An 18,851-nucleotide genomic window follows, 5' to 3' on the forward strand; every position below is an offset into this window, starting at 1 on the left:
CACTTTTTGGGTACCTGCAAATTCGACATTTCATTAATGCACACACTCACTCTCCATCTGATTGCGAACTTACTGCCCTAGAATCTTATCTTTTGAACCGGCAAAACCGTGCTCATTTTATTTCTTGCTTCTACTCTTTTCTGACTTCTATCTGTCCAACTAGCTTGCATGACATCCAACGTAAATGGGATAGGGATCTCAACAACATGTACATCGAGGATGATTGGTCTACTCAGTCTTTTCCTTCTTCAGACTAAGGGAAACTCAATATAAAATCCTTCATAGATTAAATATATTACGCCCTCTATTCTGAACAAAATGGATTGTAATTTTTCATCCCTTTGTTCAAAATGTCAGAGAGAAAAGGGACGTATATACATCTCTTCTGGCAATGTAAATGCATTTCTCATTTTTGGAATTAAATTGCGAAGGAACTTAGTTACATCTTCAAGATCAGGATTAAAAGAGATGCTGGGCTTTTTCTGTTAAGTCTACCCTCTAAAGATCTGTCCCCTCTCTCTCTTAAATTTAGACTATTGGATAAATTATTGCTTCTGGCAAGAAAGTGCATCCTGCTCAAATGGACCAAAGATACCCCACCCACTGTTACTCTATGGTACAAAAGTATTTTTATGTGCTACCACATGAGAGGATTGGCTCAGTGTTTAAAGGTAACGATCAATTGTTTGTAAAGATGCCTGAGATGACCTGACGACCTCTTAGCTGGAAATAAACTAAGTTCAGGTATGAGTAGTATTTGCAAATCACAGTAGAGCAACATGGTCACAAAATATGACTAAATAATAATGGGCTGTATCTCTGCAAGAACCCTGCTTAGTATGTGTCTGTGAGAGGCAGAGAGTCGTAGGAGAGAGTAAAGTAAAACCCAAACATGGGTGGCTTATGACAACAACGTGACAATTTATACTCGAAGTTCGCGATATAATCATTTTACATATCACATGTGGAACTTGCCACAGTACATAGAGTATATTCAATATATCGCCCACCCCCAGTCTCAGCTATCTATTCATATGCTCAGTACATCCCAAATACATACTTAAACTAATATTTGTAGACTGACTACTTTTGCAAAATCCTCCTACTTCCCCAAGTCTTTCACTGTCCAAAAGTCGAGCTGAGGTGTAGCTCACATTGGCTAATCTTATGCTTTGCAGCTGTAGCCAAACTTACATTCAGTGAATGTGAAATGAATGTGCCTCCCATGATCCACAAGAGGTTTACCAAAATTTAAATAGCCCAGAGTGGCTTCAGTGTGCAGTGGAGTTGTCACAATCTCAGAATTTTAAACGTCAACACTAAAGTGAAATAACGATTATCAGACCTCTTTCTATACCACAGCAAAAAGAGAAACGCTGTGGCATATAATCACTTTTTTATTTAACAATTACTATACAGCGCTGGCTGGTACAGAAAAGTCACACAACACAAGCCTCCAGCACGGCTTGACATTTATCTTTTTCAGCCACAGATGTTTCTCTTGTCAAACAGCCAAACCTACTTGTCCAGAATAGAAGATGAGGGGCTGCTAAAAATAAAAATACATAAATAAGGATATGGATTTTTTTTTGTTATTTATTAACATACAAAATATACATTTGACTGGTAGCAATTACATGGGTGGACCAAATCTAACTTACACATCGCCCCTAGCAAGCAAACCAGGTAAACCATCTTCTAATACACATACATCCGGGCCTCTAAGCCTCTGATTGGTCGACAAGTCAAGAACACAGCCTCCGACAGACTTGGTCAGAGGAATTGTGGACTGCAAGTGGATGGCTAACAACAACAACAACAGCTATTTTTAACATGTAAAAGATGACAATCAGAGGCCATTTAGTGTCAGATACTATTTTGGATTTATTTTGCAAAGTCTCCAAAAAGTCACTGCGGGATTCCATTTCTGAAAGAGATTCGAACACACCAGAGCCCTCGTTGGAATGGCATGACAGTTAGCCTCTAGTCAAGCATGGAGCGTTGTAGAGATATTTAACATTGGTAACGTTATGTCATATACGCTCCCGTAAATCCCAGAGTGACTTGCTATAGCGTCCAATTATTCCGAATTTTTCTCATCAGCACCTGTTGTCATGATGTTGTCATCCACCCATGTCTGCAAGGATCCATGCGGACATTTATCTGTGCAGCCCAAAATCTGTGACTGCGCAGACTGAATGTATATAACAATCGCTCTGACTGCACATGCTCCAGTTAGAAAATCTAATGTCTTGTTGCACACTGCATTCCTGTTGATGCTGTTTGCACCTCTAGCTGGTTAGTCAAGATGAAGAAAAATGTTGGATGCTTGTTTTGCAGAGAAGTTTTGCGAGGAGATCCGCTGTTAGCCACATTTCTAGAATTCTTCTTTAAAGGAATAAAACCAGATGGGCTAATTTGAATGGAGTGCAGATCAGAAAATGTGCTGCATGGAATGCCAGACCGATGAGGATCCTTGATTTTAGTACTAATTTATGCGACCAGTACAAGTCGGCAGCTGTCTTTGGATGTTTAACTCTGGAAGTATGTCCATGGCTTTAAACATCACATTTATTTTTCACTTGCCTCATAGAACACATGCATGAAGACGAACACAGAGTTTACACTCTAGAAATCTTTACCTTGGCAGTGTGCTGCTGCTGAAGGTCATCATGTTTTCGTGGTTTCCCAGGGGACTGGATGGAGTTATCACCTCCACCTCAGCGCTGGCTCTCTTCAGATTGGATAGAGATGGCTCTCGGTAGGAGGCACTTCGCGTCAAGATGGGCTCTGGTTGGTTGGGGGACAGGGTGTGGGAGGAGGTCCGTGTGATGATGGGCTCTGGTTGGCTGGGAGCCAGAGTGTGGTGACCTGTATATGGACAACAGGGAGAGGTCAACTGCTAAAGTCAAGGGGATGATTTTAGGTAAGTGTACTCATTGTATAAAGTAGATTGAAATCACCTGAGAGATGAATGTGTCTCTATCTATATATTGCTTTTTCTGCTTTGTGATGATGATTTGACAATGCCTGTAGAAGATCTCTGTTAGATCGAAACGTTGCACACATCAAGTTAATGGGGGCCTTTACAGTGTGCAAATCTCCTGTCTGACTTGGAAACAGTGTATTAGAGTGCCCAAAGTCGAACAAAGCTGAACCACAGTAACCTCTGTTCACAACACAGTAAGGCTCATGCGCAGCATCAGTTTCTTTTTGTAAAAGTATTCCATACCATAACTGTCAGAGTGAAGTCATTTATGACTGTGAGAGATAGCTGATAGACATGCTTTTACCTTGGTGACTGTTGCTAAGCGCTGATTGGCTAACATTGGGCAGGGAGGTGAGGGGGGGCTCTCTCAGGATCGGGGTAGGTGCTCGACTTCTGGACCGATCCTCACTGGGCTGGAAATTCCCCACTGCATACACACCCTGCACAAAGACACACACACACACACACACACACACACACATACAGTGAGACACAGAGGAGCATGCAGTGAGGACATGAGCATAAAAATGAGTTCATCTGGAGCAAATCCAGATTGAGCTCTCAGCCATGTCAGCTCCTCCATCCTACACCAAAGCTTAAATTACAATATCTTTGTCTTCTGTGATGTGATGTATTTCTACCTGTCACAGAGTGGCTGATCACACCACTTAGATTTTTGGATCATTCCAAAGTGATGGCTTAGCAAATGTGATATTCAACAGGTTTCCATTAAAAGATCTGAGCACAACTTAAGTGATATTTTCGAAATGTAGATAAAACACAATTGACTGTGTTACCATTGAGTGATCTTCTGTGACTTCTCCTCTAACAATAAAATTCCAAGAAGCATTTATTTATCACAAAAAATATACACCACCATGAGGTGGTATTTCAGGCAATTAAAAAAAGAAATTGCAAAACTGCAGTGGAAACCATTTTTTGTCTTTTCTATGTTATGGCTATGGCTATGTGCTTGTCAGTAGGAACTGGCTCCTTCATGATGCAGAAGGAGCTACAACAGCTGTTATTGCATCACATAACTCTTCAAAAGTTGAGTGGAAAGACAGTCATCTCGCAACTGTGTTTTATCGACACACTAAAATATTCCTTGAATTTTGCGCAAATCAGTAATTGAAACCCACCTTCTGTTTTTTAATATAGCCTTTCCTCTTTGGCACTAGATACCAAACTAATCCTTTGACATGTTGAAAACTTGTTTTTGTTGTTTTGTTAGTGCTTCAGCTGAACCCCCAGGAACAGCACTGAATTTTGAAGCCAGTTTTACAAAGCGACCAGAGGTGAAATTATATTAACTTTAACTATTGTGAAAAATAAATCTGTAAATCAGTGAATACATTTTCTGAGCATGACAACCTCTGTGAAATGACTCTTTGTACAAACAGAATTTAATGCATACAGTCTGATAACATTTTGGAAGCCTAGAAGAGCGCCACCTTTTTTTCATCCCAATTCAAGTAAGCAGAGCGCTAAAACAGGAGTTAGCTGTTTGGCTTAAATGCTTGTATCAAATGTAGATGTAGTTAAAACATGCTGTTAGAACAGTGTAACAGGAATAACATCATGTGTACTGGAAAAGGCATCTTTTTGTTGTGTGCTTTGCAGAAATCAGTAGCCTTCCTGCCAAACCTGACCCAGAGCAGAACTGATGCACTGCAGCACAGAAACAAGTGGAGGCTGCCAATCAGACACATTTTATCTTCATTTTTTTCATTCCTACTTTGATGATAGATGATACAATACCAATCAAAGGACCCTAAAATAGCCCAGTGAAGCCTGCAGTGTGCACAGTGATTGCCTGGAGAACAAATGTGAGTTATCATCACATCTAGGGAGGACAACAATCCTGCAACATAGTTCATCACAAAGATCCCTTTCCCCAGCTCAATAATTCTCCATCTGCATCCAAACAAGACCCTTCATTGGTTAAATGTATTATTTAAATGTGTGTTAAGTGACTGGTGATTCAGCATCATCTGACAAGGAGAGCTGATGTTTCAGAGCAAAACCTCACATATCTGTAGCCAACGTCTCTTCCTGCAGGAGAGGGCAAAACAACAAAGGTGTAGGCAGCTGAGCGCTGTGTGTGTGTGTGTGTGTGTGTGTGTGTGTGTGTGTGTGTGTGTGTGTGTGTGCGCGCGCGTGCGTGTGTGTGCGTGTGCGTGTGTGTCTGCTCACAAATGTAACTGCTTCAGCTCTGCTCATATCTGATTGAGTGTATGCTGGACATGTTTATCAGAGTTTGTGTGGGCTAGAGGGTGATGATGTGTGGGAGGTATCAAATATACTGTGTGAAAACCCACCAGTTTCTATACAAGAGTTTGAACATCCATGTCTACTGTCAGCACTGAATAATACACAGAACGACGTGTACTTCAACACCAGGACACCTGCAACATTTGTCCTTAAGGTACTTGTTATCCAAGACAAACTAGCACAAAATGAGCAGAAAATATATCCATCCATAATACCTGACTGATGGGTGTCGTTTAAATTTACATAATTTTATACCTCAAGCATATTCCCAGTTAAACAACCTATACATGCTAAAAGAGTTGGTTTGATTTCTGGTTTTGCCAGTCTGGTCCGGTTTATGAGACATATGAACCTTTAAGGACCCTCAGAACATCTACTGGCCGGCCTACTGACCATCCCAAGAGTCAGAACTAAACATGCTCAAGCAGCGTTTCGTTATTATGCAGCACAAACCTGGAATAACCTCCCAGATAATGTCAGACCAGCCCCAACTCTGAACACTTTTAAGACAAAGATAAAAAGCTTCCCTTTTTTACAGGGGCAGCTGTGGCTCAGAGGTAAAACGGGTCTTCCTCTAATTGGAAGGTCAGCGGTTTGATCCCTCAGGGTAAGATGTCGGTAGGGTGGGCAAGATACTGAACCCGAAAGTGCTCCTGATGCTGCGTCATCGTTGTATGAGTTCGTGTGAATGATTACCGAGTAGCAGGTATGTGGCGCCTTGTAGGGTAGCCTCAGCCACCAGTGTGTGAATGTGTGTGTGAATGGGTGAATGTGATAATGTAGCGTGAAAGTGCTTTGGAGGTCAATAAGACTAGAAAATCGTTATACAAGTACAGTCCATTTAAAATCCATTTACCACTTTACCACTAATGACTACAAACTGCTTTTAAATCATTTTAAATGATCTTTTTTATCTTTGCACCTCTTTCTATTTTTAAGTGATTTTTTTAAAAATCATTTAGTAATTAATTTTATCTTCACCATGTTTTTATTGCTCTGTAAAGCATTTTGAATTGCACCTGTTGTATGAAATGTGCTATACATATAAAGCTGCTTTGCCTTGCCTATGAGGTTAAACCGGTTTGATTTATGCAAACCAGCTGAACCTTTGTCATAACATTTGTCACATTCTGGCAATTTTAAAAGTAGCCTAGGCTACGACAGCGCTAAATCCAGGTCAAATTGCATTAGTTATAAGCAATATGACTGTGTGATTAATGTAATATCTTAATTGAGCAACTAATGTCCAACAGGTTATGTGTGATTTACTGCCCAGGCGAGGCGGCTGCCATCGGCAACATGACAGAGATCAAATTTTAGCAGACAGGGAAGGGAGGAGAGCGACTCACGCTGGTTATTTTTGGGCTGATGATAGACAGAGTTAATAGTTAATGTAATAAAATGACAAAAACTGCACAAATATGGCCAAATTTTGGATTTTGAAGCCGACAAAAGAGCTGTCCTCACTGGCTGCAAGTTTGTGAGCTGAGCTTTCATAGAATTATGTGTTTGTATTTATTACTGTTTCTTGCTTTGAAAGCGCCGCAGTTGAAGAAGAACAGCAGAAAGATTAAGTTGAAATGAGGAATTATTTAAATGAAACCTCCTTATTTCACTGCAAAAATCTAAACACAGTGTTAGCTGGCTGGAGGGAGATCACCAGAAGGCTGAAAGTTTCTGCTATGGTAAATGACCATTGTGAAAAACAAGCTAGGCTAATGTTACTTGTTGTCGGCTATACTGAATGTCATTTCCAGTAAATATCACAATATGAAAAGTGTCTTTTCTGATACAAAAAGTAATGTTATAAACCTAGGAAGATAGCAAGTAGCCTACTTCACATATTTTAAGTGCTTATGTCTCCAGTCTGATTTCTACTGCACAGCTGATAGCTATGTGGTTAGTTTACGTGAAGTAATAGAAGTGCATATTTATGTATTCAGTGTGGACATAGAGCTCCTGTGTTATAAGACTCTATGTGATAGTTGAACACCCGCTTTCTTTTGGGACGCACTGTCATTATGTTCCACTTAGGATTGACTGCTGAATCATGTGGAACACCTGCTACAATTCAGTAAAACGGTACAGTGTTTGTCTAAATGTCAGTAAGGTTTGAATATTGAACATGTTGAATATATGAACATGCAAGGTAACTTTACCACCATAGCAATTGTACCACATGGTATCAGTAGTGAGATCATGACACCGTTGCCTTTCTTTTGTCTACTGGTAATTAGAGTTAAAGGAGGAGGTATGAGTGAGCCAAAATCGAAGACTAGAAATATCACTTTGCAGCTTTATGCCTCCGTGCACCAGTCAAGAGTTAATATCTTGCAGTTAATATCGATGTCTATGGTGTCACCAATTCAGTATCTGAACAATGTTTCCCCTTCTGCTTCTGAGATATGCTGAGTAATGTGTTTTTGCAGGAGGATTATGATGTGAAAGTGAAGTTGACCTTTGATCTTTTGGAAATCGAATATCATTACTTCGTCATTTTATGCTATTAGACATTTTTTAATGAAATTTTGTCATAATCAGTGTATGAAATGCTGGATTTATAGCCAAAACCATGTTTTGTAAAGTGAACTTGACCTTTGGTCTATGGCCACCAAAATCTAATCAGTTCATTACTGAGTCCAAGTATGTGTTTGTGCGAATGTTTGTGCCAATTTGAAGAAATTCCTACAAAGTGGTCTTGAGATACTGTGTTCTCCAGAATTGAATGGATGCAAGGTCACTGACATTGACCTTGACCTTTGACCACTGAAATCAAATCATCATTGAGTCCAAGTCAATGTTTTTCAGGTTATAGTGAGCTTTCTTGACCTTTGGCCTGTAACCATCACATGTAATCAGTTCATCTTTGAGTCCAAGTTGACCAATGACATTTCTGAATTTCAAATCAGACACTATTGTTTTGGAACAAAGAATCACAACCAACTGGGTTTCAAACTACAGCTCGCATGGGCTTCAGTGATCTTGGTCAACTTTTCTTGAGAACTAGGCTAAATACCACCACAGATTACCACCATAGATTCATGGATATTTCTGTGACATTTGCTGCAACATGCCTCAGTATTACAAAGCTAAGATTGTTTCAAATGCTTCCCTTTGATATTCCTCAATAAACAGACTTGGAAAGAAACAGACAGGTTGTTGGCAGAAAAATATTAGCTAGTGATGAACATAAGATGTTATTTTGTTTAATGTTCTCTCAGTTTACCCAACAGGCTCTTCCTGAGCTGTAACAGAAACAGATATTATCTGAAGATTGGCATGTTCATGTCTGATTGCGTGACTAAAACTTAACGTCTTCACAAAGGCGAGATGCAGTCCCTCTAGGATTTTGCTTTTTTTGTGATTGTTACTATCTGAAATGCCTCATTTCATGGCAGCTTTGCTGAAAAATGTAATGAAAGTTGCAGTTTATTTAGGCTTTTTTTCTGTCATGTATAGAATTTAAAAAATAAAATGTTTTTATTTCTTAAAGAAAAATTACAATCACATACAATGCACATCATGATTTCAGAGTCAATATTGGAGTGATTAAAACAAATATTTAAAAAAATCTTTGCTGGTCCAAAGTTTTGTTATATATGTCAGCCACTCAGGAAGATTTAGAAGGCAACAGTGAGGCAGACGAGGATGAAACACGCCCACCTCACTGTAAAGTCAGTCATCAACAGTAAGAATACAAAACATCATAGATGTTTTAGCATCAGATGAGATAAAGACCATCATGTGCCTCGCAGCCTCACCATCAGGATCATTACCCAGCAGTCCCCTGATAAACTAAGAGAGGGAAGAGGAAATTAGATTTGACCTGTTTTAAATAGTCAAAGTTGTGGTGATTGGACAAACCTTAAAGGTTGTGCAAAAGTAGAATTAGCTGAAAATGGGAAAACTAGCAAACCTAGCCCAACTGACTAGTGGTGTTATTTGTTATTTAATAATTCTATTTAAAGTTTTCTCCTTTTTTAATTATTTATTAATAATATTTATATTATATATATACTATATATATTATATCTATATATATATATATATACATACATACACACATATACATATATTCATATACATTATATCTATATATTAATATATATATATTCTCTATTGTATTATTGTCTGCTCAGTGCACTTCTACTCCTCTTTTGTCTCTGGTGCAGAACGCCCATGACACCCTAAAAACACAACCATGAGTGACCTCCCATTAAACCATCCACAGCAGAGGGCTCTTAAAATCAAATCTGGTTTGCTATCGACATACAATAATGAATAACATCATGCCTGATAATTTTTCGTATGTTTGCTAGTGGCTTTTTTTTTTTTTTCTTTTTCAACTTTGTGTTCCATCCTTGTCCCGGTTATTTGTTCTAATCTCTTTTTCTCCATCTACCCAGGTATGGGGTATTGCTCTTATATGGTCATCAATTTGCACATCGCAATATCCTGGCGGGACTGAAATGGGACATTAATGTGGCATTTAATTGTTAGTGATCTGTCTTTTCATCATGACACCACATCTTCCTTTTTGTTTTTGCTGTATTTTGGGATGTCATTCTTTGTGAGAGCTGAAGTTATACAAGAAACTTTCAGAAAATGACAACTGTGTTACCAGATAGACGTCGATGGCAGCTCCCAGTAACATACACAGTAGACCATGTCAGGATGGTTTCTGAACTGGAGATCCTGGTGAGCCGGCCGGATGGGCCGCATGACAAAAGCGAAGACCAGGAGAGGCTTATCAAGCTTGGCGAGTCGTCAGAACTGTGTTGAAGGTCATCTGAAACACACAGATTTCATATTCAGACATCACTTCTTTGGATGCTGATATTAAAACAAGATGATGCACACCTGTGTTAGTGTTACCGAATTGAATTCACGTGTGATTAATTCTTGTTTATTTGGAAATGTAAACACAAACACTGCTACAAACATTTTCGTTTTCTGTTTCGTAGCAAGATTTTAGATGCATCACCTGCTAAAGGTTACATAAGAAGGGGTATATTAACACTCTACTGAGATGTAGACAGCGCAAAGGGCAGCCAGAGTTGCATGCTGGGAGGGAAAGGACTTCTGTAAAGAATCAAAAGAAAGACAGAGTGTGCTTTCCTAACAATTACCATGATCAGACAGCATAGGACAATGCTGATATTCATCTGCAACTGGGAAGTCACTTTCAAAAGAAACTTGATCTGTGTGTGAGTGTGTGTGTGTGTGTTTGTGGGTGTGTGTGGGGTGTGTGTGTGTGTGTGCGTGTGCTTGTGTGTGTGTGTGTGAGTGTGTGTGCATGCTGGTTGTGTGGTCACCCTTGCACGAGCAGGTGTTTAATAAAAACGTGACATTAAGGAATCAGGGAGGCTCAACTCTCGACTCTGATGCGTGTTTTTGCTCTTTGCAGCAAAGTACATTATCTGGTAATAAGTTGGCGTTTATACATCATGTTGGTTACTAGGTATTGAACTCTCTCTAATAATTCTTTTAATTGAAGCTTGAGAATTATATGCTTTTGCATTGATATTATTGGCAGTCTTAAATGTTTATTTCAATATGAGAAAGTTTTCAGAGAAAGGTATTGTGGTTTCAGAATCCAGGACACTCTTCAACATTTGGAGAAACTGTTTTCCAGGTGATGCAGTGTCAAAAACAAAAAACACAGCTCCCAAATATTTCTTACCAAATACATTCAATCAAGCGTGGAAGATATGTATAATTTAGGCTGCATGTCTTGGATCCAAAATGTTTTAAATGTTCTTTGAGACCAGCCTGCCATAGTTTTGTTAAGTAACCCTTTGAAAACCTGAGCATATTGGCTTGTAGCAAAAAAATTGTAAAAGAACAAGAAAATCCTGATCAATTACCCCCCACCCCCCACCCCCACCGAAAAAAAGGAAGATAAAATAATGACTGCTAAGTTTTTTTCTTTTTCTTGACATTTTAGTCTAGTTTTAAAAAATATGTAAAAGACCAAGACACTCACCTGACAATTACCCCCTGCAATTTTTTACCGAGTTGCTTGTTGCCTTTTCCCCCCACATTTTTGAAAGTGTTCGGGCCAATTCAGAAGCTTCAGGCTCAGAAGCAGAATAAGAAAACTGATTTTGATTTAGGCTTCAAAGGATGAAATACTTGTGAAAGGCGAAAGAAAAGTGATTAAAATAATTAAACAAATTGCATTCAGTGAGTCATATATACAATACTGTCACAACTGCAAACTGCAAATATTGACAGAAGAGCCACAGTCTTACACATTTGCATGAGGACATTTTCGCTGGAAATATAGTTCAAATGACAGAAAAAAAATCATATTTTAATCATGTAAAAGGAGATTTTTCCTGAGATTTTGAAGGAGCTCAGGGTTCATCCTGAGAATGCCTGCTACACTCCAGATAATTTCACTGTGCAAACCAGGATTCTGTGTGGAACATCTCAGCAGTCTGGTGTGCAGAGAAGCACAGAACATTCTGTATCATTTTAGCTAAAGCCTGCTGCTGTGTCAGGAGGCTTGGGCTGAGCGCAACCATTGTGCAGTATTTCGGTAAAGCATTTATGTGATTTTGGGGTCTGTTTTGTGTCTGTGTGCTTGTGCCATCTAATGCAATAAAAAGTGCTCTGTGTACTTCACAACAAGAGATTATTTGTCAGGTATTAACACAAGCAACAGTGGATGACAAAACTGCACGGTGCTACTTGATCCTGTGCTACTCTATCCACAAAGTCTCAACTGAAGCACTCCACTGTATTTCAAGTAGTTCAGAGGACTCAAAATCACCAACACACAAAAGTGCAAATTAATAAATAAACAAATAAAATAAAAATTCAAGTTGCAAGCAGTGTTGTCCTTGCAACTTCCATAGCGTCAGACGTACCAGCAGCATGGACATGGCAATTGGCATTGCCAAGCGTTTTTTGCATCTGTCAGACACTGCATGCATGACTAGGATGTCACATCCTGCATGGAGTGCATGGTGTGTACCACATCCTGAGTCCACTATGTAGCACTAGAGAATGTGCTCAACATGCATCCTGTTACTGCATGTCATAAATTCATATAAGTCGTATGATCTTTCAGTTCAATTCATTTTAATTTTATTTGTTCCAGAGGGAAATTTGTGCATCAGCAAGTGTAAATACATAATAAAAACTCACAAAGCACAAACTATATGACACAAAAACATACAACAGTCCACCATAACTCCATTGGGTCTACAATAATTCAGTAAATGTTAAAGAAGACAACATCTCCTAATAACATAAAACATTTCCAGTGTGGTTTATATCACCATCAACAGGTTATGACAGTCACAATAATGCAGCACCGGAACCAGCATCATGAAGGCGGATGCTGCAATATAGCTCAAAAGTTCAAAATGTACTGTTACTGTCACTCTCACATCAACACAAAAGGCCTATTTCCTGTTGCCAGTATGGGGCGAAAGAACTGTAACTCAGTTTTGGTATGAATATGTCTTCAGTCTTCTTGGCAGCACACTCTTAACAAGCATTAGAAATCTGGAGTAAATCGGAGAATGGGCACTCAAGTTACAATAATGTCCTCTTTAATGGCAAAACGCACCAAATGACCACCATGCCATGGCATGGTTGATCCACGAAACCTCAAAAATTGAATCTTCACGGGGGTTATAACTCCTTTGAAGAAGAGGTGTGGTGCTTGACCATCAAAGCAGGAAAAATACACTCCTCCATTCTATCACTTCAACTGTTTTATTTTTTTACTAAAGTGTTGATAAAATTCACTACAGGCCTTCAAATCCTCAATATTTGAAACTATGACACTCTCCTCTGCTGATTAATACCACTTATGAGAAAAACAAATAATTATTTGGCAGATCATTAACTAAGTAAAACAGTATTAACCACATTTTTACAAACATAATGAATATGTGTGAAAATAAGTAAGTGTAATACCACGGTGTCAAAACACTCTGATACAATTAAGGGTTGTTAAAGATCATATTTGAGTAGAGGTATACAAGTACTAGCATCAAAATATAACAAAGTATGAAAGTACTTAATATGACCAAAGGTCTATCAACAAAATCTATAATTAGAAAATCACAAATTGCATGATTACAAACAATACAGCATACAGGGTAAATGAAGGATAATTAAGATACAGATAGAGGAGATGCATATCAAAATGCAAGTCTGTCCATTCAGTGTGTAGCACGCTGCTGGCAGGGGGTTACGAAAGGTCACATCCCTCCACACACACGCACGCACGCACGCACGCACGCACACACACACAGGCACAGCTTGTGTTTGTGAGTTTGGCCTCAAAATCAGCTTGTAAGCAAATTTCCAGTTCTGCAGGTATGAGACCTCCACACAACATTTCAAAGTACGTTTTACTTTGAATACAAAAATCAGTTAGTGGTCCTCTCTTACAGTCTGGAGATGTGCGGGTATGTCACATGTTGCTTGTGTAACAAAGACATAAATTGTCGGTTTCTATGATGTAGAGATCTTCTGATGTCTCCTTGAGTCTTTGCAGGAGCTCAGTTGACAGCTCCTTGCCCCAAATGAGTCGTAAGTTAACTCAAACTGTCGGTCGGGCAATAAAATCTGTCGTAATTTAGTTCTGCTTATAAGAGTCGTTTCAGTTTTGGGTAGGCATTTGAATATCTTCTTATCAAGAGTTGTCCTCATCATTTAACTCCAGCAAGGCTATTGCACTGCCAAAATGTCCTACTAACAATGGCGCAGGTCATTTTAAAACGTTGTACTGTCCTTAACCCTTCAACTTTGCTTCCTACAGTTGAAGGTGGTGAACCACATTCATGTCTGGAGGTGGTTGACACTGTGTCAAAACCATGTGATGCACTGTTTGGCACACCCATTCTTAATTCTGATTGCGTTGTCTTTGTTGATGGGGTAGCTATGAGAAATCCATCCAGTGATTGCCCTTGTGTGTCCTATGCTGTATGTACTGAACAGGGTGTAGTTGAAAGTGCTTAACTGCCTAACAACGTGTCTGCTCAAGCAGCTGAATTATTAACATTAACACGTGCTTTCATTCTAGTCTACACTGACTCTCAATATGTATTTAATGTGTGTCATAACTTTCATGCTTTGTGGAAAAATCATGGTTTTCTAACTTCTACAGGTAAACCAATTGCCCATAGAACCTTCATCATATATGCATGAGACTCTTATCAATATCACCATAGACCCACAATGACCCACAATATCATCATAGAGTTCATCTGATAATTTCACACCTATTGTTATTGTATTATGACATGCGTCTGTTTCCACTATTGCTGTGCCTCTCTCCCCCTCTCTCTTTCTCTTTCCTTTTTGCCATGATTGTATTTCATTTGTTATTTCCGACATCTATTGCACGTCTGTCCGTGCTGGAAGAGGGATCCCTCATCATCCTCTGCCGCTCTTCCTGAGGTTTCTTCCTTTTTTTCCCCCCGTTACAGGGGTTCTTTTTCAGGAGTTTTTCCTTGGGTGATGTGAGGGTCTAAGGGCAGAGGGATGTCTTACACTGTAAAGCCCTCTGAGGCAAACCATGTTTTGTGATAATGGGCTCTACAAATAAAACTGACTTGACTTGACTTTTGTCTGCATTACTGCTTCCAGCATCCGTGGCAGTATACAAATGTAAGGCTCATACAGGATCCAAGGATCCAGCGTCACATGGAAATGCAACTGCTGATGCTGCTCCAAAAGCAGCTGCTCTGTCCCCTGCCTCCCCAGTTTTGCAGATGCCCTTGTCTGCCCAAAATAATATTATTTCCATTAATGATGTCTCTTTGCTTCAAACAGGAGCTGATGAAAGGGAAAAACCATTGTGGCGGAAAAAAGGGTGCAGAAAACTCTCATCTGGGGTCTAGGTAAATGTAAATGATTTTCCAATACTCCCATAATCCATATGGGATAATAGGTGTGACTGTGAGCGTGTAAGGTTGTCTGTCTATATGTGTCGGCCCTGCGATAGTCTGGCGACCTGTCCAGGGTGTACCCCGCCTTCCGCCCGATGACAGCTGGGATATAGGCTCCAGGATAGTCTCCCTGGAGACTGGGTGGTGGTGAAGGACCACCGAAGGAAGCACTGGCATCAGCCCCGGTGGGTGGGACCATACCAGGTGTTGCTGACAACTCCAACTGCAGTCCTGGTAGCTGAGAGGGAGACGTGGATTCATGCATCCCAGTGCAAACCTTTTCCAAGCGATACTTCTTCAACCAGACAGGCGCCGACTTAACCAATGGGGACTTAAGGAAGATTTTGGCTACAAAATCATGACTACGTTTCTCATCATTGTGTTGGTCACCACAGTAGTTATGGCCCAATCCTGGCCATTGGTTCATCCAAGGTCATCAGGTGAAAACCTGGTATCATCGAGGGCGCAAGGAGATACAGAGTACACTAGAATTTCACACCCTATCTGTCTGTGTTCAAATGGTACAGGTCAATTTATGGGAGTTTCACAGTGTTAAAACCCTGTTGCAAGTCTAACCCCTCATCAATCTAAATCTGGTCCCACTGATAATATCTTTAAAAATGGAGAAACTGTTCAAGTAAATGCAGTTCTAAACATACCGCCAATCAGTAATTTCTACTGGCTTTGTGGAAAGGAGGCATTTTTGTTTTTACCTCCTGCATGGTCAGGTAGTTGTTATTTTTTAAATCTTACCATAACTAACTTAGCAGTAATTCCTATAAATCTAGAACAACACTCGAAGCACGTTTTGAGTCATAGTCATAAACGGGAATTAGCACAATTTTCTAACCTGGAATCATATCATTGGTGAATTTCATTAGGTGAAAAATGGGTTATTGGGATATTCCCATGGTATGGTGTCACATTTTTGGCTGATCATGTTGATAGCATTACCTATTCCATTTATGCTTTTGCAAATTAAACTATAAAAGGTTTCCAGTATTTTGTGGCAAATGACAAATCCCATAGGTTAACTTTGTTAAAACATGAGATGGCCCTTGATTATATCTTGGCGAAAACGGGAGGGTAATGTATGACTTTAAATTTAACAAGCGAAACATGTGTCACCCTCATCCTGGACAATTCTGATAACATCACAAATGTAATTGCAGCACTTGAGAAACTCCGTGATGCGTTTGGGTCTTCGGATTCAGCAGGTTTCAGTTTTAACAAATGGTAAACTGATCATTTTGGTCCATGGGGTGTTGTGGCCATTAACATATTCATTCCTTTCTTGATTGTTTTTGGTATTCTTTTATGTTTTTGCACCTGTGCGCTTACTTGCATGCAAGCTCTGTTATATACATTGATAAATGGAGTGATTGGAGGAGACCAGGTGCCATTATATGTGAAAATACCAACTGAATTAAAGAGTGAACCTATTATCTACCACATGTCAGAATGGGCTCCAGGAAATCCATACAATGAAAGTGAATTAGATGAAGAAAGTGTATAATGATGTTTTATTTTCTATTTATCTCTTGTTCGTCCATATTTTGAATAATTTAATGTTTATTTGAATGCAAGATTTGGCTGCATGCTGTTTTTTAATGTTTTTGTCTTGTACAGTCTGTGGTGAATTATTTTGTTTTCATTTTTCATTTTAATCAGTAAATCATCTGTTTGTAAGTCGTTCTGAAATACTGTGTCGACACTTTGTGTCAAAAGGGAGGAATGTGAGAGATTTTTAGGCAAGTTTGATCTCTGTGATAGGAGCAGCTATACATACTGTCTATAAGATTTTATGGTGTGGTGATTATCCTTTTAAAATATTCCCACCTGATGGTGTTTATGTCTTTTGGTTATCTGTTTGCCATGCAATAGGGGTCGCAACATGAGCTTGCACATACCGATGTATACTCTTACAGTGTTTACAGGTCTTCACAAGTTTTTCAAGTATACCTAATGGCCCCAAAAATGCGTTCACAGAATAAAAGTACATCAAATCAAAATAATTCCTAGTTTGAACATGAGTGCAACGTTTCATGAGTTTTTCTGCATTCTAAAATCACAAACATGTTTGTAAAATAAAAAAATAATGCAGAAATAATGCAAAATCAAATTTTCATGTGGTCTTAAAGATGAGAGCATTGATCTAACCAAATTTCATAGCCCTCAAATCTGCTTCGTCCCAGCTCTGGAGTTTGTTTGTGTGTTTTTACCTGCTCTGACATGTGTGCTAATATTCTTGAGTGTTTGCGCATTCCAAGCCTCTAAGAATGCATTTGCACGGCAGAAAAAGTGATATCTACAAAAACAATGGCTTCCTTGCACTTTCCACACTGAAGACTGAGTGACCCCTGGCACTTTGGTGCAAAGGCCCTAAAAACCAAGCAGAGTCTATTTTGTCCTGTCTTGCCAGCTTGTTGTCTGTTTTAAGCTTATGAATTTTGTAATGTGAAGCTTATTTTACAACACATTCTAATTCCCAACTAATCAAATACCAGAACTGAGAGGGTATTCCATCAAAGTGGATGAAGGAAAAGCCTATCTTATTTTGATAAGTCTCACGTCTCAGTCTCAAGTGAGAGATCTGTTCCATGAATGAGAGGGAGAGCACACGTTACGTCTGTTTAAAAACATTACACTGGCTGCCTGTTAGTTTTCACACTGACTTAAATTCATTCTTTAGTCTATATGGCACTGCATGTCCTTGCACCAGACTACATTTCAGATGCTTTTAGTTTATGAATCAGGAAAGCCCCTCAGATCCTCCGACTTCTTTTAGCTGTTCCACAGAGTAAAACTAAAATATTTGGTGATTCCAAAATGCTGTTACAGCCTGCCGGAGAAGAGCTGCAAATATTTGTACTTTTAAATGTAAACTAAAAGCCGATCTTTTTAGTTTGGCTTTTATGTCGGGTCTCATAAAGATGAATTTTTAAGATCATGTTTTGCTTCTTCCCTATGTTGTCTTGTTTTTGTCTCTTCAATCAGACTTAAAAGCACTTTGAATTGCATTCGACTGGTTTGAAAGGTGCTATATAAATCTGATTGATTGCTTGATGAACCTGGCTTATGTGTCCCAGCTCAGTAACCATGGTAACTCATCCTGCTGAACCAACCTGTTCTGCTGCAGGATAACTGTCAAGCCTAGTTTAGCTGCATGTCAAAGAATCCCAAAAGACAGTTCTGTATACCAGCGGCCCTTTTTTTTGCAGGGATCGCTTTTGTGGTATTATTAAAGTTAATGCTTTTGTCATGTTTCAGATGTTTTTCTCACAATGTGACCGAGCATGAATGTACCTGTTTGATTTAGTTCCAAAGAACGTAATACATCGTTTTTTAAAAAAATCATGTGTCAACATTTTTACTGTTTTAAAAAGCCAATCGATTTTTGTATAGACCAATCTTTTTCCCATCACGCATAGTGATGGACTGAGTAGACCTTGGTTTGCAGTTAAGTTTACTATTTCATGTTCCAAAATGCAAACATCACTATTCAATAGTGTTCATAATGTGTCTGTTCAGAACATTGCAGTTTGTAGTGGTTATTGTCATCTTTGTATTAGTTTGTCTACTTTACACCATTAGTGAGTTGGCTGTTAAGGCTCATCATAATATTAACTGGGCGGCCTCAGCTAACATCTGTTATTAGCTACTAAATCTGC

The 18,851-nt window shown here is 39.1% G+C and overlaps 1 protein-coding gene across 1 annotated transcript in view; it reads right to left on the reverse strand.

Moving 5' to 3' along the window:
• LOC121951857 (2-lysophosphatidate phosphatase PLPPR4-like) overlaps nucleotides 1-18,851 on the reverse strand; it is a 65,803-nt gene that overhangs the window by 10,412 nt on the left and 36,540 nt on the right. Inside the window, exons 6-7 of the mRNA XM_042498343.1 lie at nucleotides 3,294-3,429; nucleotides 2,643-2,871 (exon numbers count right to left, since the gene is read on the reverse strand). Of these exons, the coding sequence (XP_042354277.1) occupies nucleotides 2,643-2,871; nucleotides 3,294-3,429 (365 nt within the window). The remainder of the gene's footprint in view (nucleotides 1-2,642; nucleotides 2,872-3,293; nucleotides 3,430-18,851) is intronic.

Source organism: Plectropomus leopardus, chromosome 12 (genome assembly GCF_008729295.1).
Source record: "Plectropomus leopardus isolate mb chromosome 12, YSFRI_Pleo_2.0, whole genome shotgun sequence".
Lineage (NCBI taxonomy): Eukaryota > Metazoa > Chordata > Actinopteri > Perciformes > Serranidae > Plectropomus > Plectropomus leopardus.